Here is a 16,384-nt window from a genome sequence, read left to right on the forward strand (position 1 = left end):
CCAGTCGCCGCCCTTCCCGGCGCGCGCGCCGCGATTGTCGCGAATCCGCGATAATCAGAAAAATTGCGGACGTCAGCAGGACCGCCTCGCTGGGCACACGAACTGCCAAATTGCTACGTCCCGGTAGCTGCGAACCTCTCGCGCCGTATAGTGTAAATACCCCGCGTTCGTACGTTTTATTCGCCGCAAAGTACCTGTGCATATTTATATCTCTGCAAAGCGCGTTTCCGTGCGAAAAAGCATAGGTATATTAACATACCTCTCTACGTTTCTCTGTACATATTATTGTCATTAGGCTATCTTTATTACGTGCATCATAAGTCTCCGTTTCATTGTATATTATTTCCATTACTTCATCTTTATTCTGTGCATCATAATAATTCATATTTTCATCTCGTTTTATTTTTTGTATTAGTTCATTTTTTTTCTTTTCTTTTGTTATCAATAAATCATATTCGTTACTGTCCACCGATGCGTACATTATTTTAGTTGCTATTACCGAAATACCGATCCAAAGCGAACTCTCCTCCTGTCGGACCTTTTTGTACGATCCGCATAAACGACGAGCTAGTCCGAGTACAAAATAAGGCTGTTACAATCTATAACCTCTGCTATCTGATAGAATGTATCAGATCGCAGTATCAGTGTTGTATCAGATTGCATAGGTTATAGATTGGATAATATTTTAATAATCATGTTTAATGGCTCTATTTTGATCCGTATAGGATTTTGGATCCGAACACAAAGATGTTACTCTCTGACAAAATCATTTATATAAGTCATAACCGTAAATCAACACAAAAAAGTAGTTTGTGTCACCTTAATTATACTACGAATTACGTTCATGACTCTATTAAAAACCGACAATCTTTTTTATCTTTATACTTAGGTCCTTTGAATAATGTGCCCACTCGTTTTTTTTTTAAGGAACAACAAGAAACGGAAATCCTATTATTTCTTTTACTATTACAAGTAAATTTAGAATGGATGTAAGCAATTTAATTAAAGGAGTGCACATCTTAGTGACAAAACAAACTGGAAGTCCTGTCAAAGATAATCATTCTTTTTGGGTAATGGATACGAGAGGTAAGATATTAAATTTAGATATTTACGATATGATTGAAGTAAAGTATTATGTTAATGTATGTATTGTATAAATGATTTTTTGAAACATTATATAAATATGATAAATGTATATTTGTAATATATTTTTGTTAGTTGAATTTAATTCTACATATTCTATACATGTATTACATTTTTTTTTTAGATAATACCATTTGGCCTATACCAGATTTACCAGAAGTACGAAAATTTTTCAATTTATCTCCAGAAAATAGTTATGAGAAAGGTATTTTAATATTTTAATTTTTCTATTGTTGAATTTTCATCTTTTTCTATTTGCTAACATTTCTATCAACAGTAAAAATTATTAAATTTTATAATATTTATCATTAATTTTGCAGATTCAAACATTGAAGATAATTTTGCAACATCTGTAAATAAAGAAAATTTGTCTTCTGATACAATTGGAGAACATGGTAACATTTATATGAAATTATATACCTGATCCAACATATATGAAATTTTTATTCTTTATACATTATTTAAGATTTATTATTTTATTTCAATGTTTGTCTTTATTTGTAGCTACATGGGAACATGCGGCAATTATGCTTCTTTTTCATTACGGAAAGAGCATGATGATTTATTTAAAAATGATAAAGTAAGAAATGAAACTGTATGGAAGAAAATCGCCGAATCCTTTAAAGAGAAAAGTTATATATATACTGCTAAGCAAATAGAAAATAAATGGAAAAATTTACGAAAAAATTATATGAAAACAAAAGAAAATAATAATAAATCTGGAGCATCATTTAAAAAATGCAAATATTTTGACGAAATGGATGAGATGTACGGAAAATCTCCTAGTGTGCAACCTGTGGCTATTGCTTCAAATCTATCAGAAAAAAATGCGCTTCCATTAGAGATTGAAGAAAAAAAAGTTGACGAAAATACTTGTTCAGTACCTTTGAAGAAAAGTAAGCTGGATAAGCAATTGCAAATGTGGACAAAACATTTAGACGAAAGTATGCAGAAAAGAGAAGAAACAAGAGAGAGAAGGCACCAAGAAAGACTTGCTCAACAAAAAGAAGCTCTAAAAACTTATAAAGAAGTAATGCTCGAAGCAATGAAAAAAATTAATGAAAAAGAGTAATTCAATTCGTAATTTTCACATTTTGAAACACTTTCTATCTTACAATTTTTATTAACTTACAATTGGTTTTTTAGCACTTGATAGTGATATCTTAAGGACCTCTTTCACCAACTCTGATTAACTTAATCGACGATTAGTCCATTGGAATTGACCAATCGCGTCTGTCGTTAAAACTAAATGATAAATGCGATTGGTCAATTCCAATGGACTAATCGTCGATTAAGTTAATTGGCGTTGGTGAAAGAGGCCCTTAAAATATTAAGACATTTTTCTTAATAGTGCCATATATCTTAGAAAGTGTGCAATGTTATGTTAAAATAATGGTACAAAGCTTTTTTTTTACTAATAATACAATGCTATATATATATACATATGCTATATTCGTAATATATTTACATATAGATAGTATTTAAAAGATTTATTTAATATAATACGTATATTTTTTTTCATTTAAGGTATATTTAATACAATATGTATATTTTTCACGTAAGGTATTTTTATTAATATAATAAAATTTTGTTATGTTCCATTTCTATATATATAATATATAATTACATGTAGTAATTTATCTTCTTGGAAATAGAATTGTTGCAAGATAATTACGCTTGGCTATACCTTCATCATCATCATTATTATTATCATTTTCAACTTGTGCACATTCTGGATTATCTTCTCTATTTTGTTCGTTTTCTATTATATAATTCTCAACTTCATCATCAGTATAATCACCTAAACATATGTATGAAGAACACAACAGGCTAAAATTGTTGCAGGTATCAAATCTATCTTGGACATATCTAAATATTTTAAACGTCTAAAGCGTCCTTTTAGTAAAGCAAAAGCGCGTTCTATTATTTATCTAGTCTGTGATAAAATAAAATTAAAATTGTTCTCGACCTGTAACATACAAAAGTTTACAAAAATAAGTATATATAAAAGACTAGTAATGCAACATTACTGACATAATTATCAAATAAAATTAAAATTTAAGTGAAATAAAATAGTATTAATAAAACAGAATAGTTTTAAATAAAAAGATCATGCTGTCTTTCTATCAAAGTAAGATCTTAAATGCCAAATTAATATTTATATTATTCTATGAATATTAATTTAAGCCAGCGGCACACGGTGCTTGTTTTCCTGCTGGATTGCTAGCTAGATCAGATTCTTGCCATCGGATTGGCCGCGATACTGACACTTTCAGCACCGCAGTCAATACGGTGGCAAGATTCTAATCCAGCTAGCAATCCAGTAGGAAAAAAAAGCACCGTGTGCCGTAGGCTTTAGTATTTAAAATCCTGCTTTGATCAAAAGATGACATGATCTTATTTGTAAAGTTAAAATACTGTAATGTTTATTTTTTTAAATATATTGTAAAGTACCTCTGTCAAATGACCATTATCCTTATAAGCGGTCAAACACCATCCAAGTACAGGATATGCTTTGTCTCCTATTATGAATTCTTGATTAGGGAAAAAAGACTGAGGATTTCTGTTGACACAATTCCAAAGATCAGAATTGCGGAAAACTCTAAGATCCCCCACAGAACCAGGATATCCGGCATAACAATCAATGAAAAGCATATCTGCATCACATACAGCTTGAAGTATAATGGCATATCTACACTTTCTTGTCAGGTAACAATGAGCATCTATCTGAAAAATAAACATAAATTTCTATTAATAAAATTTAAATATAATAACATATTTAAAAAAGCAAAACTATAAATATTACAGATGGTGCTGGAATTTCAATATATGAATCATCAATAGCACCAAGAACATTATCAAGACCCGCTATTTGTTTGAACTTCTCTGTTACAGTATTCATACGATTCACAGATGGCCATTTGATAATATCGTTTGAAATATTACAAAAGGCCTGAATAACACGTCGTACGCAGTGATTTAGTGACGATTTAGCCAAATCGAATTTGAGTCCAACAGATCTATGACAATAAAAATTCCATACAAAGTTATTAACCATAGATAATAGAAAACAAATATATATAAGAGAGAGAGATATATAATAATAAAAATAGAAAATTTAATTTAAAATGATTTTTTACTTTGCTGAGTGAGTAATTATCAAAATATAAGAAGGTATATAAAAAAGAATTAAGCTATATAAAAACTAATTATTGTTTGAAAATAAACAATATGAGTTAATTGGGAATAATAGATGATTTCAAAATGGATAATTTTGAGATAATTGTTGTATTCTTTTGATAAAGAATGTGTGCTGAACACGTATTGGTTGTTAAAATAATTAATTCTTGAAGTGGACTGTAATATTCGATATTTATTTCTTTGAACCGTTATACACGTTTTTCTTTAAACTTAGTTGAGAGCGACCATAACGTATAATACAATGCTAGATAGTAGAAAGGAACTAAACTAAAAGTGCTGTGTGTGCTCATAGACGGCGGCAGCGTTACCAACTTAATATTTTAATACAATATATGCCGCGCGCCTTGACAACTTGTAGTCGTCAACTTTACAATTAACCAAAGCAAATTAAAATGTAAAAGTAATGCTTACACAAATTTTTTTTTTTTAAATATGATGACAATCTTAAATCATGAACTCTTATTAACATTGGAATCATTGTCTAACGGTAAAATATAAAGTTTAACTGCTGGTCTTTTGTACTTCCCGGTTGCCGTTCGAATAAGAGCAGCTCTTGTTATTTTGTCGTCACCGGGATATATTTCTTCTACACGTCCCAATACCCATTTCAATGGTGGGATACCATCTTCCTTGCAGAGAACTAATTGGCCCACTTCTAACTGAGGTCCTGCGCTTTTCTGCCATTTGCTACGCCTCTGTAAGCTTCCTAGATACTCTGTGGACCAGCGTTTCCAAAAGTGCTGCCTGATTCGTTCCAGAAACTGCCACCTAGATAGCCTGTTTATTTTTATGTCCATTATATTTGGCTCCGGGTATGATACTAAACTGCTTCCTATTAAAAAATGTCCTGGTGACAAATATCTCAAATCGTTGGGTCTTCTGATATAGCTGTGAGCGGTCTGGAGTTCAATATGGCTTCTATCTGTGCTGTCAACGTTGAAGCTTCTTCGAAGGTCATCGCTGCTTCTCGAGAGACTTTGTAAAAATGCCTTTTGAATGATTTGACTGCAGACTCCCACAGCCCGCCAAAATGTGGAGCACGAGGTGGAATGAAATGCCAAGAGATACCAATTGCTGAAGTCTCATCTATGATTTTGCGTTTGCACTCTTGCTGCTTGAACATTTGTCTCAGCTCTTCCAATTCTCGATTGGCGCCTACGAAATTAGTCCCGTTGTCTGAGAAAATGTCAGTTGGTTTGCCTCTACGACTGATCAATCTTTTTAATGCTCCTAAAAATGCGTTCGTTGTTAATTCAGATACCACTTCCAAGTGCGCTGCCTTTGTGGTCATACAGATAAACACTGCGACATAAGCCTTATTGCGTTTGGCATTTTTTCGCTTGCTTTCACGTATATATATATAGGTCCACAGAAGTCCAATCCAACACTCATAAATGGCCTTGATGGTACGACTCTACTGGCTGGTAGGTCGGCCATTATCTGCTGAGATGAACGAGGTTTTGACCTGTAGCAAACAATGCATTTATGAATTAATTTCTTTACAGTGCCGCGCGCCCTGATTGGCCAATACAATTGCCGGACTGCGGCCAAGGTTGCATCGACTCCCGCATGAAGATTTCTCCGATGTTCGTGTTCGATGACCATCTCGCTTAATTTAGATCCTTGGGGTAATAAGATTGGATGTTTAGAATTGTATTCTAGCTGTGAATGTTTCAATCTTCCTCCAACGCGCAACACTCCGTTATCATCTACAAATGGATTGAGATGTTTCAAACTGCTGTTTCTTGGAATTGTTTCACCCTTCAGTAGCGCGTTTAGCTCCTTTTCAAACGCCGTTTTTTGCACCATCTTAATGATACATTTCTTGGCATATTCTAATTCTTCTAATGCTAGGGGTTCCTGAGGCTCTTTTGGATATTCTCTTTTGCAAAAGTGCTTGAATCGCACGCACCTTGCCACGACTCGAATAAGTTTATTTAAACTGGAGAATCTATCCAACAAACTAATTTCTCGATGTTCACTTATTGTCAGTAGCGCTTTCGTATTTTGATCTGTAGTAGGTTCGTTGAACTCCGCTTCTAACTCTGTTGCGAGGTCTTTCAAGGTATTTTCACGAAGCCAAATAGGACCTTCCCACCATAGTTGAGAATTCTGCAGCTCTCTGGGCATGCATCCGCGCGACATCAGATCCGCCGGGTTCTCCTTCGTTCCCACGTGGCCCCAATCTTCTACTGCAGTGAGCTCTTGTATTTCTCCTATTCTGTGAGCGACAAACACTGGTAACTTCTTGTCTGTGGATTTAATCCAATGTAGTACTATTGATGAATCTGTCCAAAATATATTTTGTTGAACTTTATTGTTAATGCGTTTTTGACCTTCGCTATTAATTGTGCTAGCAATTGTGCTCCGCATAACTCTAACTTCGGTATTGATATTATTTTTAGGGGAGCAACTCTTGACTTTGCACATACCAACTGAGTTTGATAATGATTGTCTCCTTCCTTTGTACGAATATAGAGACAAGCACCGTAAGCACGTTCGCTCGCATCACAGAAGCCGTGAAGCTCGATTTCCGTTTGTGGATTTTTTCCGATGATCTTGCGTTGTACACGAAATCCATTTAAATCTTGTAATTTTATAATGTAACTCGACCATTCTGTTGTAATATCCATTGGTAAAGATTCATCCCAATCTACTTACAACTTCCATAATTTCTGTTAAAGTAAATATTAAAAATGAGTTTTCCTCTATTACAGTTTGTATTTCAATGGTTAATTGTTCGCAGTTGGCACTACGGCCTTAGTATTATGTTGGTATGTTATGTATTCCCTTTCTCTCTACAACATGGTAGAATCCTTACTGTAATTTTTGTTGTGACTCTTGCTGCACATAATAAAGGAAGAACTTCTTTTAATAAGCATATTGATGTTCTTTACACCTCTGATCCACATCAACATGGTAGCAGAGCGTGGTTAGTTATATAAATAAACGTCTTGTGTGTAATATATGCAAAAGAAATCGTTGTGGTATTTCGAAGAGGTTACTTGCTGGAAACTTACACAGAAAAGATGGAATTTCACGGAATTGAAAAGCTACGAGGTGCTGAGAATTGGAATACCTGGAAATTCACGGTAAAGAATATGTTACGGGGAACTGAAGGTGCCTATGAGGTATGTATCGGTGAAATTGAGAAACCGACACCGCCGGAAGCTGTTGCTATTGCAGAACAGCAAGCAGTATATCAATCTAACCTAAAAATCTGGGATAAAGTGGATCGTGCAGCAAGTCAGATTATTGTCAAGACTCTGGAAACTAAAGTGACCTCACTCATAGTTATGTGTGAGTGTGCAAGAGATATGTGGCTCAAGCTGCATGCAGTCTTCGAGCAACAAACTAAGCAAGCTGCTCATACAGTTCAAGCAGAATTCTTTAGCTTTAGTAAGAGTCAGACGGATGATATGGTAACGCATATTGCAAAATTTGAAGGTTTGATTTTGCGCATGCAACAACTAAATGTAAGGCCAGATGAATCGTCAGTAATGGTTAAGTTATTAGACTCTCTGCCAGATGATTATGAGAGCCTTCGGCAAGCGTGGTGGGCAAGACCGGAAAATCAGCAGACGCTTACAAACTTGACAGGAGTGTTGACATCTGATGAGAAACGACGTCAACAACGAGCGGAAAAACAAGAAGAAATGGTTGCGTTAATGGCTAGTAAAACCAAGTCTCAAGGAAAAAGGCGCGGCAACACGCATGGTGGTAAGGATAATCAGTCGAAGAAACCTGCTGAATCTGCAATCGGAAAGGATAAAGAAAAATCTACGAAATATAGATGTTATAAATGTGGTGGAACAGGCCACTTTCGTAAGGACTGCTTGAGCAAAAAGGAAAAACGCAAGGATGACGACGAGGCATTTGTAAGTGAGGTATTGAATACTGAACTTGACGGTAATTCCTGGATTGTTGATTCTGGGGCGACGGATCATGTAACACATCATGGTGAGTGGTTTTCGTCATTTGAACCTTTTAAAGCGCCTGTTAAAATTCATATCGGTAACAAATCAACAATGGATGCACTCGGTAAAGGAATTGTTAAGTTTGAAGCCTCGATCAATGGAAAATGGTTATCTTGTCGTATGGAGAATGTTTTGTATGTACCGACTGCTCGTAGAAATCTGTTTTCTGTCACATCTGTTCTTGACAAAGGTATGTCATTCAATTCATCTAAAAATAGATGTGAATTTACAAAGAATGGTACTGTTAAAGCGCGAGGTGTTCGAGTTGGCCAGTTATTTAAAATGGAAATTCGCGTAAAGATACCTGAATCATTAGCTATCAAGGAAGTAAATCTATCATCAAAAGATTCATTACAGATTTGGCATGAGCGACTCGGACATCAAAATGTACGTCATGTGAAGAAGATTTTGGAAAAGCATGACATTCATTATGCGGACGATAGCCAGTTTTGTGGAGCTTGTGCTGAGGGGAAGCAACATCGCAATAGTTTTAAGGAACGTCAACAAAGAGCAACCGAACCAGGTGAGATTATTCATGCAGATCTCTGCGGCCCCATGGAATGCTCATCGTTAGGTGGAGCAAAGTACTTTGTGTGCTTTACATGTGATTACTCAAGACTACGCATCGTCTATTTTCTTAAAGAAAAATCAGAGACAGCTGATAAAATCGCAGAAGTATTACAAATTATGAAAACCAATTTTGGACGACCCATGAAGATTTTTTTGTGTGATGGAGGTATGGAGTTCAATAATAGTAAGGTACGAAATCTTCTGTCTTCGAATGGTGTAAACTTTGTTGTCTCGAATCCACATACCCCACAACAAAATGGTTGTGCTGAACGTACAAATAGAACGGTAGTGGATACTGCTCGTACAATGCTTCTAGCTAAGAGCTTGCCTAAGTTCTTATGGGCGGAAGCTGTTAATTCTGCCATCTATACGCTCAATCGAACTGGACCTAGTAGTGTCGATGGAAAAACACCGTATGAGTTGTTTACTGGAAAAAGGGTTCATCTGAGTAAATTGCACATTTTTGGTACCAGATGTTTTGTACATGTGCCCAAAGCTGAACGGAAGAAATGGGATGCAAAGGGACAACACGGAATTTTTGTTGGTTACTCAGATAATATAGATGGTTTCCGTATCTATTTAAAATCCAAGAATAAAGTTATACGAAGCAGAGATGTAATATTTGAACCAGAGACAGCTGATAAACTACTGGCACTGTTTCCTGTCGAGACAAACAATGAATCAGAAACTAATGAGTCAAAGGAACTTACCGAAAGGAATATGGCAGAACTGGAAAATTTACCGGATACTTCATCATGTAATTCTCTAAATAACCCATCATTAAATACAGAGGACAATTTAATAGAAGAGACTCCAAAACGTGAGCTACGAGATCGGAATAAATTAAATCAACCGAAACGCTTAATTGAAATCATGCTAGTCGAAGTAAATGAACCTCTAAGTTACGACGAGGCAGTCAAATCTGAAGAGTACCGTCATTGGAAAGCAGCGATGGAAGACGAGTTAGCATCATTGAAGGAAAATTCAGCTTGGTCCCTAGTTGAGTTACCAACTAACTGTAAATCCATCTCTAATCGCTGGGTGTATCGCATTAAACGCAATGCTGAGGGAAAGATAAATCGTTACAGAGCCCGTTTAGTGGCTCGAGGTTTTAGTCAGCGCAAAGGCGTTGATTATGATGAAACATTCAGTCCTGTGGCCAGATTCGATACGATTCGAACAGTTTTAAGCATTGCAGCAAATGAACGGCTTGAAATGGCACAGTTTGATGTCAAAACTGCTTTTTTAAACGGAGTTATTACAGAAGATATTTTCATGGATCAGCCTGAAGGCTATGAAGATGGTACTACTCGTGTTTGTAAACTTCATAAAAGTCTGTATGGACTTAAGCAATCTCCCAGGTGCTGGAACAAGCGATTCAAAGATGTATCAACTAACTTTGGATTGCATGAGAGCTCAGCAGATCCATGCTTGTTTTATCGTATAATTGGTAATGAAAAACTAATAGTAGTACTATATGTTGATGACGGTCTCGTTGTTGCTACAAAAAGGTCTCATATTGAGGAATTTCTGAATGAATTAAAAGAGCAATTTAAAATTACTGCTGAACCGGTTGGATGTTTTCTAAATATATTAATCAATCGTCTTGAGAATGGCTCAATTTTCATTTCTCAGAAGACATACGCTGAAGCAATATTAAGAAGATTTAATATGGAAGAGGCTAATTCCACGTCGACTCCCATGGATACGAGTCATCAAGCAGGGGAAGAAATTAGTGTAAAGAACACTGTTGCTCCTTATCGTGAAGCTGTGGGATCCTTAATGTATTTGGCTGTGTGTACCCGACCTGATATTACTTACGCAGTAAATTATGTATCGCAATTTCTTGAAAAACCAGAAGAAAAGCATTGGATGATGGTCAAACGGATCATGAGATATATTAAGGGCTCACTAACATTAGGTATCTACTATGATGTAACTACTAAGGGTGGTGAGTTAGAAATCTTCAGTGACGCAGATTACGCAAATGATCAGCATACACGTCGTTCAGTTAGCGGACTGGTCTGTAAGTACAGTGGTGGTGCTATCATCTGGGCCAGTAGACGTCAAAAGAGTGTCTCTCTTTCTACGACTGAAGCTGAATACATTGCTGCATCAGAAGCTGCAAAAGATGCAGTCTGGTTAAATCAACTATACAATGAAATTGCACCATTGATGACTGTACCCATACTTCGTGTGGATAATGCTAGTGCTATCAAATTAATGAAGAATCCAGGTTTCCACAAGCGCTCTAAGCATATAGATGTGCGCTTTCATTATGTACGCGAACGAGTTCAGGAACAGCAGTTAAAGATTGAATATATACCTAGTGAAGAACAAGTAGCTGATATTTTGACAAAACCTGTTCCACGAGTTCGAATTGAAAGATTACGTAGAATGTTAGGAATGATTAATATTTAATGTTTGTTTTTTCTTTTTCTACTAAGTTTAAACTGTTTTCTAAAGATTGTCATTTACGTATTTTTGTTTTTTGAAAATTTAGGGGAAGTGTTAAAGTAAATATTAAAAATGAGTTTTCCTCTATTACAGTTTGTATTTCAATGGTTAATTGTTCGCAGTTGGCACTACGGCCTTAGTATTATGTTGGTATGTTATGTATTCCCTTTCTCTCTACAACATGGTAGAATCCTTACTGTAATTTTTGTTGTGACTCTTGCTGCACATAATAAAGGAAGAACTTCTTTTAATAAGCATATTGATGTTCTTTACACCTCTGATCCACATCAACAATTTCTGAATTAAGATTTTAGCTATTATAATAATTGGCGCCACCAATCCGAGCGGATCGAATATTTTTGCGGTGCTCGAGATCATGGCTCTTTTAGTACACAACATCTCCAAATCCACAGCGATTGAATATTGGAACACGTCATCTGTAGTATTCCATTTAATGCCTAATGTTTTGGTCGTGCTTTCTTTATTCAATTCTAATAGTAGATTGTCAGCTGATGCTTCCGGAACGCCTTTCAATATCTCTTTGTCATTTGATGCCCACTTGCGCAGTACAAATCCTCCTCTTCGTAACAGTGCTGCTGTCTGTATGCTGATTTTTGATGCTTCTTCTTTAGAGTCTGCTCCCGTTATCAAATCATCCATATATAGGTCTCGTGCAGCGATTAATGCGCCACGGGGAAACTGATTTTCTTCCAACTCCGCGAGTCTTTGGATTACCTTGGTTGCCAAGAAGGACGCCGGCGCCGTGCCGTATGTTAAAGTCATTAATTCATAAGTTTTAATATCTTCGTTCGGAGTGTCTCTCCAAACGATCCGCTGCAGTGCCACTTGATTTTCTGTTATTAGTACTTGCCTATACATTTTGGCGATGTCAGCAGTTACCGCATAAGCATGACTTCTGAATCGAAGCAATATTGAGAATAGATCCTGCTGTATGACTGGGCCAATCATAAGAGCGTCATTTAACGATACTCCGGTAGATGTTTTGCTCGATGCGTCAAAGACTACTCTTAATCTGGTGATGCTGCTTCCTTCCCTTACCACTCCATGATGTGGTAAATAGTAACACTGCTGAGAATCTTCCTTATGACCATCCTCTTGAACCACTCTCATGTGCTGTAACTCCAGATATTCATGTATAAATGCTGTGTACTCCTTTCTTAATTGCTCGTTTTTCGCTAATCTCTTTTCTAAACCTTTGAATCGTTGAATTGCTGTGTCCTTTGACTTTCCTAAATCTTTAAGTAAATCTTCTTTAGTAGGTAAGGACACAATAAATCGACCTTCTTCATTTCGCTGATAAGTTTGCATGAAATGCTCCTCTGCTTTGCGCTCTTCTGGAGATCGAGTATTTTGACGCTCATTATGCTCAATCTGCCAGAACCTTGCGAGCTGTGCGTTGATTTGCTCATTGATACTTAAATTGCATATTGTTTTTTCTTGTCTTTCGCTCGACGTAATGAGATTTCCAGCCACGATCCAACCTAATAATGTTTTTTGCCATAATGGCTGATCCTCTGTTTTCTTTATTCTTCCTATGCACATTATATCAAAGAAGATTTCGGCTCCGATAAGAAAATCTACCTTGGATGCCTTGTAAAATTCCGGATCTGCTAGTTTGATACCCTTGGGAATCTTGATTTTACTCGGATTGATGTTCTTGACTGAATTTGGTTGTGTGATGCTCTCCATCACGAAGCAATTTAACTTTGCTTCATATCCACTCGTTTTCGATTGCATCCTTATTTTGACGTATTTGTGAGTTCGTGTGTACATCTCGCCTAAGCCGCAAATCGGTATATTTGTTGAAAATTGCTTTAATTTTAAGGCTTTCGCGAAACTATTAGTAATAAAACACGATTGGGATCCACTATCTAATAAAGCTCTGCAAGCTTTCTTATTTCCGTTAGCATCTATCACGTCTACTGTCGCTGTCGCCAACAATATACATTTATCTTTAGGAAAAGTTACGTGATTTGAGCTGATTGCTACTAAACTTTCTTTTTTTGAATTGTCGCTGTTTTCTGTCTTTGTTTCCGGTGTCTTACTTGTTTTTTGTTCTAAATGTAGTAACGTATTGTGACGCTTGCTGCATATTTTGCATGGCCTCGAGCCACACTGCTTAGCTCGATGAGATCCGCCTTTCAAACAATTTAGGCATAATTTGCGTGATCTCACCTCTTCTATCCTCTTGTCTACTTCTAATTTCAAAAATCCACTGCAATTATACACGGCATGATCAGCTTTACCGCAATAGGCGCATACGATTTTCGAAGCCGCTACATGCGATGCCGTTCCTTTTATTTGACTCGTGTTCGCTGATCCTGTACGCTGCGTGCGCGCTGAAGCTTCCAAAGCTCTACAATATTGACTGAGAAAATTTATCAGCTGATCGAAGGTGGGCAGCTCACCTGGTTTTATGGTAGTTTTCCAGGCTCGATTTGTTTTTTGGTCTAACCTGCTCGTCAACAGGTACACTACTAAATCGTCCCACGCTTCAGTCGGTCTTTTTAAAGCTTTTAATGCTCTCAAATGCTTTAATGAGCTATCCAATAATTGACGTAACGCCGAATGACTCTCTTTTACCATTGCAGGCAACTCAAATAATGCTCGAATATGCTTCTGAATGATCAACGCTGGATCATCATATCTCATTCGCAACATTTCCCATGCTTCGATGTAATTTTCTTCAGAAGCCTCTAAAGAACTAATAACTTCACGTGCTTCGTCTTTCAATGCTGAAATAAGATACTGCATTTTTTGCACCTTTGGAAGTGCAGCGTTTTGATCAATCATGGATTTAAACATGTTACGAAATAGCATCCATTCCTCTAGATTACCTGAAAACGTAGGTAAATCAACTCTAGGTAATTTTAAATATTCATTGGCAACGATACTTCCCTGCGTAACTGGCGTTCCTTCTCTCACGTGTCGAAAATTCGACTGTATCGATGGCATGACTGATTCCTTTTGTTCGATCAACGTTACCAGCTCTGCTGTAATTTCAAAATATTTTTTCTCGAAATTAGCTCTTTCTTGTTCATGTAAAAGCATGCCTTGTGGATCCGTATCCATTTCTTCTATTCCGGACTGAACTTCGTTGAACTTATCCCATGTTTCGAAGAATTTTTGCAATCGTTGTCGAAGTTCTGCTACCGATGTATTAGAAACATTTAGGTTATCTATATAAGCCCGAAATCTGGTGCTTTGTGCTTTTATTTGAGCCCGTTTTGTGACCAGCGATTTGACAAAGGCGGCCTTTGCTGCGGCCGTTATTGTTGGATCATTACCGTTTGTTCGGACATTTTGCTGCACTCTCTAATGTCCAACTACTCTGATATCTTAATGCCGCTTTTACAGACACGCAATTTGCTGAACGCGAAGAACTTTGTTTCTTTATCTCAATGGATTTTCACGATACCTTTTTGGTTGTTATCTTCCGTTGCTGCTGTACGATCTGTCTGCCCCCTTTTTTTTTTTAGCTTAGAGCTTATATCCAATTTTACCTCTACATCCGGCTCGAAGGACCAAATGTTGTATTCTTTTGATAAAGAATGTGTGCTGAACACGTATTGGTTGTTAAAATAATTAATTCTTGAAGTGGACTGTAATATTCGATATTTATTTCTTCGAACCGTTATACACGTTTTTCTTTAAACTTAGTTGAGAACGACCATAACGTATAATACAATGCTAGATAGTAGAAAGGAACTAAACTAAAAAAGTGCTGTGTGTGCTCATAGAGGGTGGCAGCGTTACCAACTTAATATTTTAATACAACAATAATAGTTCCAAAATTAGTTTATTATGCGAACTATTATTTCAAAATGTAATTATATAACAGTTTTTCTATTTCTATTACAGAGTAATATTATTTCTTAACATTATAAACATGGAAATGGCATTGTAAGAGTCAAACGAAAAGTAAATTAACAAACAATTAATACATATATTCTAAAATGAACTTATAAAATTTACATAAATGTAACGATTAAAAAACAGATGTTTCTTATGTATTGATGTTTTTCCATAATTATGTACATTTCAACGTTAAGTGTTTCATCTGAAGAGGACCAGATTTGGTGGTCGAAACTAGTAATGTAATTAACATCTGTTTTTTAATCGTTACATTTATGTAAATTTTATAAGTTCATTTTAGAATATATGTATTAATTGTTTGTTAATTTACTTTTCGTTTGACTCTTACAATGCCATTTCCATGTTTATAATGTTACTACCTAAATGATTAGGTTTTATTAGCATCGGACTAAGTTTATTTTCCAATAAATAAAAAGTTCTCGGTGTCATACGAAAATGTTCTTTGAATTGTCGTGCCGTGAACCTAGGTACTACATTATTTACGTAATTTTCTATTCGGATAGCTTTTTTTGTTCGTCCTCTTAATCGAGAAAATTGCGTACGAATAATTATGTTTAATAATTCTTCCGTTTCACTTTCGCTTTCGCTACTTGAATCCAAAGCTAAAGCAGTTTTTAATACATCATTACTCGCAGTGTTTATTAATAAAACTTTTTCCATTTTATTGACTAAGTTTCCACCGAGGGTTAGAATTGGGTTAGAGTTCAAGAACTGACCAAATCGAGCATTCCTCTCTCATTTGACTGTAAGATGGGAAACTGGCCTGTCTGAAATTAAAAGAAGCAATTATACAGATTCTTGGATCATAATTTATTAAACAGTACCACGAAGAATGTCAACATAAATAATTTACGAATAAATTATCTTTAGTACAATTGCATTTGCCGCCACATGTACGTTACTCTAACCAGTTCCAAAATATTCCAATATAGTAGCTAACTCCGACTTACTCTGCCCCCCACTAAACGGGGTTCTATAGAGTTAATCGAGTAAAGTTTTGGAACGCAGCCCAGGACTGCTAACGGCAGCCATTACTGGAATCCAAGATCTCAGAGCCATCAGGTCCGGAAGTTGGCCAAATCAAGAACTAACTAGCTGCATTTCGAGTAAGAATCGGTACAATCGGGACGCGTGTGAGG

General features: G+C 36.0%; 3 protein-coding genes across 3 annotated transcripts; all 3 read right to left on the bottom strand.

Annotated features, from left to right (window-relative positions):
* Positions 1-2,743: 2,743 nt before the first annotated feature.
* Positions 2,744-4,178, bottom strand: LOC108773623 (putative nuclease HARBI1). The gene is made up of 3 exons (XM_018539487.1): positions 3,950-4,178; positions 3,598-3,870; positions 2,744-3,112 (listed from the first exon to the last, which is right to left on the bottom strand). The coding sequence occupies exons 1-3, from the start codon at positions 4,043-4,045 to the stop codon at positions 3,071-3,073; spliced, it is 411 nt and encodes a 136-aa protein (XP_018394989.1). The 5' UTR covers positions 4,046-4,178; the 3' UTR covers positions 2,744-3,070.
* Positions 4,179-5,206: 1,028 nt separating this feature from the next.
* LOC108773620 (uncharacterized) lies at positions 5,207-5,635 on the bottom strand. The gene has a single exon (XM_018539485.1). It carries the CDS (start codon positions 5,633-5,635, stop codon positions 5,207-5,209), a length of 429 nt encoding a protein of 142 aa, XP_018394987.1.
* A 5,887-nt stretch (positions 5,636-11,522) lies between these two features.
* Positions 11,523-14,441, bottom strand: LOC108773621 (uncharacterized). Its single transcript, XM_018539486.1, has one exon. The coding sequence runs from the start codon at positions 14,439-14,441 to the stop codon at positions 11,523-11,525; it is 2,919 nt and encodes a 972-aa protein (XP_018394988.1).
* Positions 14,442-16,384: the final 1,943 nt, after the last annotated feature.

This window comes from Cyphomyrmex costatus, unplaced genomic scaffold (genome assembly GCF_001594065.2).
Source record: "Cyphomyrmex costatus isolate MS0001 unplaced genomic scaffold, Ccosl1.0 scaffold2153, whole genome shotgun sequence".
NCBI classification, from domain to species: domain Eukaryota; kingdom Metazoa; phylum Arthropoda; class Insecta; order Hymenoptera; family Formicidae; genus Cyphomyrmex; species Cyphomyrmex costatus.